At 46.5% G+C, this 12,072-nt stretch overlaps 1 protein-coding gene across 2 annotated transcripts in view; it reads right to left on the bottom strand.

The window, feature by feature from the left end:
• The window catches only part of LOC103888712 (zinc finger protein 805), a 22,078-nt gene extending 10,006 nt beyond the window's left edge, over positions 1-12,072 (bottom strand). The window contains exons 1-3 of one of the 2 annotated variants that reach the window (XM_009233207.4): positions 11,742-12,072; positions 8,674-8,800; positions 4,010-4,105 (exon numbers count right to left, since the gene is read on the bottom strand). In XM_009233207.4, coding sequence (XP_009231482.2) covers positions 4,010-4,105; positions 8,674-8,800; positions 11,742-11,771 — 253 coding nt within the window. In that variant the 5' untranslated portion in view covers positions 11,772-12,072. The remainder of the gene's footprint in view (positions 1-4,009; positions 4,106-8,673; positions 8,801-11,741) is intronic. The other variant, XM_009233208.4, reaches the window with a different exon arrangement.

Raw genomic sequence — 12,072 nt, 5'->3', positions numbered from 1 at the left:
AGGTCTCTGAGCCACAGGATATCAGCTGAACTCTGGAAAAGGGACAAAGGCTGGAAACTTCACATGGCAATGTGGGCAATGTCTCGATTAATCGTGCTTGTGTAATAAAGCTCAATAAACTCTAAAAACCAGAGCTCCAGTGAGTTTCCTGGGTTTGCAATGCTCTGTGCACATACTTTACACTCAATGCTGGGTGGATAACAAGTTACTGAGGAAGCTTTCTGTTTGGAACCCCTTCAGCCCCACATCCCGTGTCCTCTTCTAATTTGTATGCTTTGTCTGTAATAAACAAAATTGTGAGTATAATAGGTTTTAGAAAGTGTTGTGAGTCTTTTTAGCAAGTTATGAAACCTGAGGGTGGTTTCAGGAAATCCCTGAATTTGCAGTTGGAATTAGAGGATTTGGGTAGACTTGACAAAGTCCTGGAGGACTGTGTCCTTAATCCTGAGTTTGGCTAATCCTGGGTAGAAAAAGATCAAGGCAGTTTTCCAGTAGAAGGTACCCAGTGAAGTAAGTCCTACTGGTCACGAGAGAATGTGGAAAAGACACTATAGCCTTAGGAGAAAGAATATGCAAATGAGCTATATCGCACATGAGAGGGTGGTGGTGATGAGAATCTAGGGAAAGATGAGGCACAGGGGAACTGATTCCCAAGATTCTGACCTAGGTGACAGCTGTGAAGAGCAGTGCCACTCTCAGGACAGGGCTCATAAGGCAGAGGTACCACTCTGGCACAGACATAATGCAAACTGGGAATAAAGAAGAACAGAGAGCTCAGAAATCCCCTTGCACATAGATGGGGCTTTGGTAGATGGCAAAGAGGCACAGCATCTCAGTGATGAGAGACTACTAAGGAATTAGAGCTAGAAAAATTGGCTACCCACATGGGGAATGGAAATATTGTATTCTATCACATTCTATACTCAAAACCAACTTCAGATTGATAAAGACTTAAATGCCAAATGGTAAGTTTTACAACTTACAATAAAATAAACAAGAATACCTTTTCGATATTAGGGTAAAGCAACATTTTTTCCACAAGGCACAAAATCATTAATCACGTAAAAAAAACATAAATCAGACTACACCATGTAAGGAACTCATTGAACAAAAGATAATTTAAAGAGAGTGGAAGGACAAAATTAAAAACTAGAAGAATATACCAGCAGCAAATGTAACTGATAAAAGATAGGTATCTATAATGTACAAAAATCAAATAAAAAAGAGAAAGCCAAAGAAGTTAATTGAAAAATAGGCATTTATCACCAAATAACATCTCACAGAAGAAAATACAGATTGGCTCAGAATCATGAAAGACACTAAACCACCCTACCAAGGAGGAAAATGCAAATCAAGAGCACAAGAGATAATATTTTGTGTCCACTTGATAGCAAAAATTGAGGGGCCTTATAGTTTCAAGTATTAGATAGGATATGGATCAATGGAACCTTCCAAAAATTCCTGAGAGGAATTTTTTGATATAGGCCCTTTAGAAAACAATAAGAATGATCTTGCAAATTAGAACATTTGCATAGTCTATAATCCAATTATTTCACTCCAGAAACATCAAAAATGTGTCCCTACACATGTGAAAGATGAACAACATACATAAATGTCCACAGCATCACTGATATAAAAACATGTAAGCAATTAAGTGCTCAGACAGTGAATGAATATATGAATACACTGTGAACCATGAAGACTGAATTGCTGAATTTTCTTCAAGGGTAAGGAGGTTGAGCATATTTTTATGTTGAGTACAGAAAGGATGAAGTTACAAAACAAGCAGAATATAAGTGAAGAAAAAATGTCCATGAAAAGGTATGATATAAACTCTTGAAAAAACTGGCTATGGCCAAGGGCAAGACCTCTTCCACCAGGGGAAAAGAGAAGCTACTGATATGAGAGGTTGAGAGGAATGTGTAAGGATTGCTGATTAAACAATATAAGTAGATGACACTGTCAACATGAAAACCTGCTAATACATCAGCAGTCATATGCTGAGTGGCTGGGGAAATATTAACTGTCTGGAACAAGGTCTGAATGCTGGAGTACCCCACGCAGGACAAAGAGCTGACCAGAGGCACAAAGCAGATACAGAGATTAAGTTTTGGGAGTCTATTAACATCCCCTAGAAAAAAGATGATAAGAGCTTAGAGTAAGACCATAAGGGGGCCAGGCCCGGTGTCTCACGCCTGTAGTCCCAGCACTTTGGGAGGCCGAGGCGGGTGGATCACCTGAGGTCGGGAGTTTGAGACCAGCCTGACCAACATGGAGAAACTCCATCTCTAGTAAAAATACAAAATTAGCCGGATGTGGTGGTGCATGCCTATAATCCCAGCTATTCGGAAGGCTGAGGCAGAAGAAACGCTTGAACCTGGGAGGCGGAGGTTGTGGTGAGCCGAGATTGCGCCATTGCACTCCAGCCTGGGCAACAAGAGCGAAACTCCATCTCAAAAAAGAAGAAAAAAAAAGCAGAAGGATAGGTCTCATGGAGGTGATAGAGGGATGAATTCAGGAGGCATGCATGATGTGAAATCGAAAGGCTGTGGAGATAGGCTGGTTGCAGGGACTCATGGAGGTGGAGGGGTTGACTTGTCTGAGGTTGGATCCAGTCCCCTAATCTGCCTGGATGGCAGAACCATTCACAGAAACTTGGGAGGTGGCAGGAGCGAGCAAGATCATGGGTTCCTTGTTAGGCATGTTGAGTTTTGTGCTTTTGAGATTTTCAAGTGGAGATGCGGCACTGAAGAGGGGACGATCTGGAACAGACTCTGAAGGGCTGAACAGGGACTGCACAGACACTCAGGGTTGGATGAACAGCTCAAGGAACCCACGCGGGCAGAGGCCAAGGCTCTGCAGTGGCACCAATCCATACACATGACAGATGGCCTCAGTGCCCTCAGCAGCCTGAGTGTGGGACACAGAAGGTCAAATGTCACCCTGAGGTTTTTGGAACACAGGAGATATAGGAAGACATGGGCAAAGTACTGCTTCTCACTGTCTGATTGACACTCAGAGAATGGGTGGAAGGAGAAGGTGGGAGAGGCTGATAGGCAGAATATAACTGGAAAGGGAAATTGGGAGAGTAAGAAAGGCCCTATTCCCCAGAGTTCAGAAGGAAATGTAACGTATCATCACTCATCAATGTTTATATGACATGAGTAACACTCACAGCTTATTTTGATGAGTCACTTACTATGGCTCAGAAACTATGCAGTTTTATGCATTAATGTATCACATGATCACATCTTCAAACTGCCCAATGGCATAAAAATAATGTTTTTCTTTTTTGTTTTTTATAAAAATAATTTCTAATAGCATTTTCAGGAACAGACTGAGTGTAGTGGACTGAGTAGGTGCTCACCAGACCATCTGCTCTTCTCCTTGGACAGGCAGCTCAGCCACAATTCCTGGACTCATGGACCCAAGTACAGCCAAATGCCCAGTTCCCATGGGTGAGATGTGAGGGGAGGTCTGGAAGTGGGTATGACTTTCCTTATTCCCTTAATTCTCTACCAGCAAGAAGATGTCAGGACAACCTTAAAGCAATAGGTTGATGACAGAAGGACTCTAGGTCCTGAATAACTGTGTGGTACAGAGTTCCCTGCTGACCCACACAGACCTTGGTATGAGTGAAAAAGAGTTTTCATATGTGAATCATTTAAATTTTGGAGTTTGTTGGATACAGCAGTTGGTATTAACTTAGCCAAACTCATATACAAACTTCACTAGGGTCACAGAGTAGATGACTGGCAAACCAGGTTTCAGGCACACAAGGTTGGAGCCCCAGGACCAATCTCAGTTCATACACCTCATTCCTCCCCAGGAGTGGTGACAAGTGTGATGGGGCTGGGAGGACGGAGAAACCACAGGTTAAAGGGCTCCAAGGCTCCCAAACCCTTAGAGAAGCCACAGTGAGAAGCTTCCCAAGAGATCCCAGGACCAGTGGTCTCCTCGAAGTCTCAAGCCAGCAGGGACTCCGATCTGCCCAGATCTTGGCTCCTACCTGGACAGGTGCCTTGGGAGAGGTCTTCCTTCCTGGTCCATGTCTCCTGCTCATGCTCTAGGTGGTAGATCAGCTCAGGTCTGGGAACAGGACACCCTGTTTATGGAGAAAGAAAGTGGACACATGGATGTAGATGAAAAGAAATACAGACCTTCAATCTAGTTTGGGACTTCGGGATGGGGACCAGACCTTGGAATGAAGCTACACCCATCCATGGGAACAAAAAGTTAGCACATGATCTAGAAACCAAGGGCAGGTCATGTCATGCTGCCACAGAATCTCTACTCCTAATAGTAAGTCAAAAACTAGTATTTATAGGCTATAACCATGCCCAGAGGACTATGCCAAGCATTTAAATGCATTAAAAAGTGAACAATATTTATGGAATATCTTAAAGAAAAAGTGACATACTTTAAATATTAAACATTGATTATTTTCATTCAAAACAAGGTGTCTTTACTGATCTAAGTCTTTTTTTTTTTTTTTTTTTTTTTAACATCCTAAGCAATGTTTTATAATGCTCTTCCTCTAAACCAAAGACTAAATGCGTCTGTTGCCCAGGCTGGAGTGCAGTGGCAGGATCTCTGCTCACTCAGCCTCCTGAGTAGCTGGGACTAAAGGCGTGTGCCATCATGCCTGGCTAATTTTTTTGTATTTTTAGTAAAAACGACGTTTCACTATGATGGCCATGCTAGTCCTGAATTCCTGACCTCAGGTATTCCACCCACCTCGGCCTCCTAGAGTGCTAGGATTACAGGCGTGAGCCACCATGCCTAGCCATTAAATGAGGATTCCAGTTGAGGATTTCCTCATGGTATACCCAGGAAGTCCATATCATAATCAACACCATTTTGTTGACACAGAAACCCAGGCTCGGGGAGGTAAAGTGATTTGCTGAAGAGCACAGAACTGGTGAATGGCTGAGTCAATAAGGAAACCCAGGTCTTGCCATCTCTGTCTGTGCTGTTTAACCACAAAGCTCCACAACACTGCCCAGAAAGTGCCAGGTCAAGGCATGCCAATGACAATAATGATGATGAGGATGATGGTGACAGTACTGGTGGCAACAGAGATTGTAATGGCTCCCTGCACGCTGCCTGGTCTCCCAGGTGCTGTTCTGAGCTTTTTCATAAAACAACCCTTGACCCTGGCAACAGCCCTGGGATGTGAATATGGTAAGTCCTCATTTGAACAATGAGAACACTGAGGCACAGGCAAGTTCAGTAACTTGCCCAAGGCCATGGAGTTTTTAAAGAGCAGAGCTGGGGCTGGACACCAGGGTTCTGGCTACAAACCCTGCTCTCCCAAGCAATACAGTAAGGAGGAAACCATGAGCACCAGAGTGGGTGGTAGAGGGTGGTGACAAGGCAGAGATGTGAGCTGGAGGATTCATCCTCAGGGACCAGCGGCCAGGATGAGGGGCAGGTCAGTGACTCTAGACCCCAGCATTTCATGAACCATTAAAATATTTAAAAACTGAATATCCTACTGTGATATGGTTACATAAGGATATTTACAGAAACTTCATATAGCAGCACAGTGGCTCACATCTGTAGTCCCAGCTACTGGAGAGGGTGAGGTGTGAGGATCGCAGTGAGCTATGATCTTGCACCATTGCACTCCAGCCTGGGAGACAAGAGTGAAACTCCATCTCAAAAAAAAAAAAAAAAAGTTCACAAAAGAAGAATTTTTTCTACACAAAAAAATTCAGTGATACCTTCATAAAATGAAGGTGTTTCATCTGTGTTGAGTAAGTTAAACTGGATGAGGGACTCACAGGAGCGGCTAAATTTTCCTTACTTTGCTGAGGACAGGGATCCTGTGAGAATAAATGGAGCATGAACACTGCCTGGAACAGGCCTGAGACACCCAATCAGTGCTCTGGGGATCTGGACTGTTAATTGCTTTTCTTTTTCTTTTTTTTTTTTTTTGAGACGAAGTCTCGCTCTGTCATCAGGCTGGAGTGCAGTAGCGCGATTTCGGCTCACTGCAACCTCCAACTCCCTGGTTCAAGTGATTCTCCTGCCTCCACCTCCTGAGTAGCTGGGATTACAGGCATGCGTCACCACGCTCAGCTAATTTTTGTATATTTAGTACAGATGGGGTTTCACCATGTTGGCCAGGATGGTCGCTATCAACTGACCTCATGATCTGCCTGCCTTGCCCTCCCAAAGTGCTGAGATTGCAGGCATGAGCCACTGTGCCCGACCTGATTTTCTTAAAAGTGATCCACTTTTTATTTTTCTTAGATTTCTTCAAAAATGGAATCCTTATCACTCTGGTCAATGGAAAATCCAGAGTCACTTGTCTTGATGGCAGGTAACCATGAAAATGTAGCAATAAATCAAAACAACATATACAAAAATTAGCTGGGCGTGGTGGCACCTGCCTGTAATCCTAGCTACTCAGGAGGCTGAGGCATGAGAAATGCCTGAATCCAGGAGGCACAGGTTGCAGTGAGCCAAGATCAAACCACTGCACTCCAGCCGAGGCAACAGCGAGACTCTGTCTCAAGACAAACAAACAGTGCTGTTTGGTCCCTGTGAGCTCATGCTGCTTGTTCAGGGCTGTGAGCCTAAGGCTGCTCCCTCTGTAGAAAAGGGGAAATTACCAACAGTTTGCAGGATGTTAAGTCTCAGCACTAAACCAGAGTTTTCCTCAAATGCTAAGGAGGCAAGACGAGAAGAAATAAAAGAACAACTTCCTCGGGTATCTCTCAGCACCAGCTGATGTAGTGTCTGTCCAAGCACTCTCTGAAAAAGAGCTTCTCAACCTTAGCACAATTGACATTTAGGTCCAGGTAATTCTTTATTTGTGAGATTGGGGGAAGAGGAGGAGAAAGGATCTGTCCTGTGCATTACAAGGATGTTTAGCGGCATTCCAGGTCTCCACCCACTAGCTGTCAATGTTATTATCTTAGGTTTTGTTTTTTTTTTGAGATGGCGTCTCGCTCTGTTGCCCAGACTGGAGTGCAGTGGTGCAATCTCGGCTCACTGCAAACTCCACCTCCTGGGTTCACGCCATTCTCCTGCCTCAGCCTCCCAAGTAGCTGGGACTACAGGCACCCGCCACCACGCCTGGCTAATTTTTTGTATTTTTAGTAGAGACAGGGTTTCGCCATGTTAGCCAGGATGGTCTCGATCTCCTGACCTCGTGATCCGCCCACCTTGGCCTCCTAAAGTGCTGGGATTACAGGCGTGAGCTATCGCACCTGGCCCATCATCTTAGTTTTAACAACCAAAATGTCTCCACACATTGCCCAGTGTACACTGAAGCTCAACATCGTCCCTGCTTGAGAACCACTAGCTTAGAAAGACATGAACAAGGTAAAGGGAGGAGGCTATGGTGAGAAAGGGGCCTCCCCAAGATTCAGTGGTCAGGGAAGGGCTGGGTGAGGAGGCAATGGTGGTGCTGAGAAGGGGCGGCCATGTGAAATGCTGAATTACCCTGTGAACACTCATCAAAGAGAACAGCAAATGCAATGGCCTGAGGTGGGTGGGCACTTGGGGAAATAGCAAGAAGCCCAGCAAGGCTGCAGCAGAGTGACTTTAGAATCAGAGAATGTGAAGGTGATTGAAGGATGTGAAGGTTGTTTAGAATAACACCTGGTAGTATGGAAGGTCAATGTCTCCTGGGGGCCTGCCTGACTCAACCCTTCTTGGTGAACATCCCACCACCCCTTACACCACAGACTGGGCTGTGGAGCAGACACATGAGCAACCAGGTCCACCCAGGCAGATCCCGCTCTGGAACTCAAAAAAAGAACTGCAGACAGAGGCCAGTCTATGCTGGGCAGTGGGTGAGAGATGGAGGCAAGTATGAGCTGGAGGTGGAGCAGCATTTGCTGCCTCAAACACGCCCCATAGAGGCCAGAGAAACAGACAAGAAATCTGGAGGGGATGGAGGGGTCACAAACAGTAAAACCTGCGGTGGTTACTCTTCCCTTGAACTCACTGAGGCAGAAAAAACCATACAGAGTAGACAGTGACATGAGCAGACCCAGACAGAGAAACTAGGACACCATCGTAGTGGTTCTCAGTTCCTACTTCAACCCGTCATAACACACAGCTGGAAATCCTACCTTTGGGGTCTGCAAAACACCCCATTTCCTTCCACCACCTTCTTCTCCTTTGGCTGGGAGCCAAAGAGTACTCTTATTTCTTGTCCAAAGCGATACAGGGAGACTGTATAGGAAGAAATGAGTGTAGGCCGGGCATGGTGACTCACACCTGTAATCCCAGCACTTTGGGAGACCGAGGTGGATGGACCACCTGAGGTCAGGAGTTTGAGACCAGCCTGGCCAGCATGGTGAAACCCCATCTCTACTAAAAATACAAAAATTAGCCAGGCATGGTGGTGGGCACCTGTAATCCCAGCTTCCCAGCTACTTGGGAGGCTGAGGCAGGAGAATCGCTTGAACCTGGGAGGCGGAGGTTGCAGTGACCCGAGATCGTGCTACTGCATCCAGCCTGGGTGACAGAGTGAGACTCCTTCTCAAAAAAAAAACAAAAAAAAAAGGAAGAGGTGAGTGTAGAAAATGACTGAATTTGTGGGAAGGAGGCAAGGCCAGTAAGAGAGACCTTCTTGACCCATCAGGCCTGGAGTCAGAGGGTGGAACGAAGGAGGCGGCAGGTCCCCTGCACGGTGGAGGGGGAAGGCCTTACCCAGAGATACCAGGAGCCCACAGTTTTCCAGCATCACCTCCTGGTACAGGGTCCGCTGAGCTAGGTCCAGCTGGCCCCACTCCTCCTGGGTGAAAGTCACAGCCACATCATCAAAGGTCACAGACACCTGAAATGTCAAATAGAGGTAGTAGAGTTTGCTGTGGGACTATTGCATGTGCTTTGCTGGAAAAGGTGCAGCAAGATCAAGGCCCAAGTCACTGAGGGCCTCCTGAGGGCCTAACTTTGTACCACGCTGAAGGAGGAAGGCAGACATTGCTTTGGACAGATTACTGTAACGTAAAAGAGAAAAGCCTCCTACATAGGAGCCATCAAGGAATAACAGAAGACAACGGCAATAACTCGTGGATGGCGAGATGTGGACAATTAGAGTTCGAGGACCTCAAAGAAATGAGGAAATAATGACAATAATAATAGCAATAATGTTGACAACCACAGTGCCCGAGCCTCACTGGTCCAGCTCATGCTGAAGGCTTCATGTTCTGTTTTAAAGCAACTACAAGTCCGAAACTCTGAAGTCAGACTTCTCAAGTTTGAATCCAAACTCCTGAAACCGACACTTGCCAGTTTTGTGACCTTAGGGACCTCATTTATCTCTGCCTCAATTTTCAGATGAATACAGAATTCCCATTTTCCCAATAACAGACATGAGTTATTCAGAGCTTAATGGACTTTGGGATTTTATTAATCCTCCCACAGCCCCTGAAGTATTACTAAACACCACCGCCAATCACCTCCATGTCACAGTCACTGACCTGAGGCTAAGGGAGCTCCACAGATTTTCCTAGTCTTTTGTGTTTTCTATTTGTTTGTTTCAGAGACAGGGTCTCACTCTTATTACCCAGACTGGAGTGCAATGGCATGCTCAGAGTTCACTGTAACCTTGAACTCCTGGGCTCAAGCAATCCTTCTGCCTCAGCCGCCCAAGTAGCTGGGACTACAGGCACGCACCACTGCGCCCCACTGTTTCTTTTTGGTAGAGCTGGGATCTTGCTATGTTGCCCAGGCTGGTCTCGAACTCCTAGCCTCAAGTGATCCTCTCACCTCAGCGTCCCACAGCACTGGGGCTACAGGTGTGAGCACCAAGCCCAGCCAGAGTTTTACATGTTATAAGCATTATTTATATGTAAGAGACAGGATTTTAACCCAGGTCCCTCTGCTTCAGGGTTTAATACTGTGACCCCAACAATCTTCCACCACCCACGTGAATCTACTATAATACAGTTGTGAAGCATTTCTACATATTTTTGCTATTTAATCTATTTTAGCACCTCCTGAAAATATCCCCAAGATGTGGGCAAAACCCTCATCACCAAATTCACGAGTGCCAAATGCCTGAGGAGGGGCAGTGCCTGGATCAGCTCATCCTCTCCCCTGGACCCCAGGGAGACTGCATAATGAACCATCAGCCTTTTCCTTCCCTAAGTCCTGCCAGCAGGTATCCCTAAGGCCACTGTGCTTCAGGACCAGGAAACTAAAGTGGCTGAGGATAACGCAGGCTGTGGTCATGAGAACCTAGGCTTATGACTGGCCAAAATGCCCTATGGGCTGAAGGCAGGACGAACATCCAACAAAAGACCACAGGATCTTGCCCTTCCAGGCCATGTCTCAGCAGGTGGGGATGGGGGGAACCACGGTAACCTCACAAGTCCTCTTGGACCTCCATAAACAACCAACACACTTTGCCTTTGTCTACACAGTCCTCTCTAATGGAATATCTGCCTTTCGCTTCCAATGGACACTCTGACTTGCTGGAAAAAGACTGCAAAGTTCACCTCCAGGGCTTCTCAGCCAACTGTCTGTAAAAACAAAGGCTCTGGTGGTCCACACGCTAAATATGAGTTTCTGTTATTTAAGTGCTGTGTGACTTTCAGCAGGTAACTAAACAGGTTGGAGTCTTGACCTCCTCTTGTGTACGGCAGTGTCTATAATAGGATGTCACTTTAAGGAGATCAGGATTAAATGAGATGATAAATAATGCCCATTTCTCAGTTCACATCGAGGACTCAATGAAGGCCAACCATTTCAGTTCTTGTGTTATTATTTATGCTCTTTGTCCCCACAAAATCCTTAAGACCTCCACTCAGTAGCTGTCTAAAATTTTGCCAGATTCTCTATACAAAAACGCTAGACCAAGGGCAGGTGAGAAGGGGACTACTTTAGTCTGAATTGCCATAAAAGGCCGCTTTAAAGAAGTGACATTTGAGCAGAGCCAACAAGATGTGAAAGGGTCTTGCAGAGATCTGAGGATAGTGTCTGAGGCTGAATGAACTGTAAAGGTGAAGGCTGAGGGGTGGGAAAGAACTCTGCGTGATCAGATTGGTGTGTCTGAAGGGCTGAGCCAGGGAGGAACGGAAGGAAACAAGGACAGAGGTGGTCAGCCATAGTGAACCGGGTAGGGACTTGCAGGCCATGGCTGAGTTCGGATTATGTGTGTGACGGGAGTCCCTGGAGTGGAACTTCATCTATCCTTCAAGCAATTATTGAGCAGCTATCAGAGGCCTGACACTTTTGGCGGTGGAAAGCTGCAGAAGGGCTAACTAGAAGTGGGGCATCGTATGTGATTGGTTAGGCTGAGCACGTATGGCTTTCTCTGCTTGGTCCTCTTTTGGAGGCGGAGGCAAAAATTAGAAGAACAGTCAGTTACAAATCAAGTCCTATTTGGGGCCTACTGTTCCAAGAGTTACCGTTTAGCTTCCTGAAATGTCACCAGAGAGTAATCTAGCTCCTTGCAAGACTAACTTAAGGCAGACTGGCTTCCAGAATAGTTTATCGTAGAACAAGAGGCTGGTTTCCTGGGCAGGTTGCTACAAAAAAATTGTACGTCACAGCCCTATAATCTATGTATAGTCTGGCTACCGTCCGCTTCAATCAATATTGAGTCTCTCAGGTACTACCACGACAGGAGATAAACTAAGTGACGAGCCTGCTCCACGTTTCGTAAACAAAACTACAAAGAGGAATCCTGTGGCTGTCTTGGCTTCTGGCCTGCCCAGGAGGCTTCCCCAAACTAGCAGAAAAGCAGCAAGGCCGAAACCTCGTCCACTCACCTGCGCCGGGTCCGTCAAAGCCATCGCCATACCGGGACCCTGAGGCCCTAGCGGGGCGGGGGCTGCGGCGAGCAGGACGGGTCTCGCGGGCTCAGCCGAGCCCCACCCCTTCCCTGCGCCGGGCCCGGTGACCTTGGCTGACAGTCGAACTCTCCCGTTACGGGGAGGCTCACGGTTCGCTCCGAGACGCGGAGGTCGCTGTCGGCCTCCTACCTGCTCATTTCCCCAGAGCCGCCAGGGAGGCGGCCACGGAACACCGCCCCCTCCCTAGAGCCGGCGTGGACGGAATCGTCGCGCCCAAATTACGTCTCATCCAAATGCCGGAAGTCCC

The sequence above is a fragment of the Pongo abelii genome, chromosome 20, assembly GCF_028885655.2.
Source record: "Pongo abelii isolate AG06213 chromosome 20, NHGRI_mPonAbe1-v2.0_pri, whole genome shotgun sequence".
In the NCBI taxonomy this organism is placed as follows: Eukaryota; Metazoa; Chordata; class Mammalia; order Primates; family Hominidae; genus Pongo; species Pongo abelii.
This window is presented reverse-complemented; position numbering and strand designations above follow the sequence as displayed.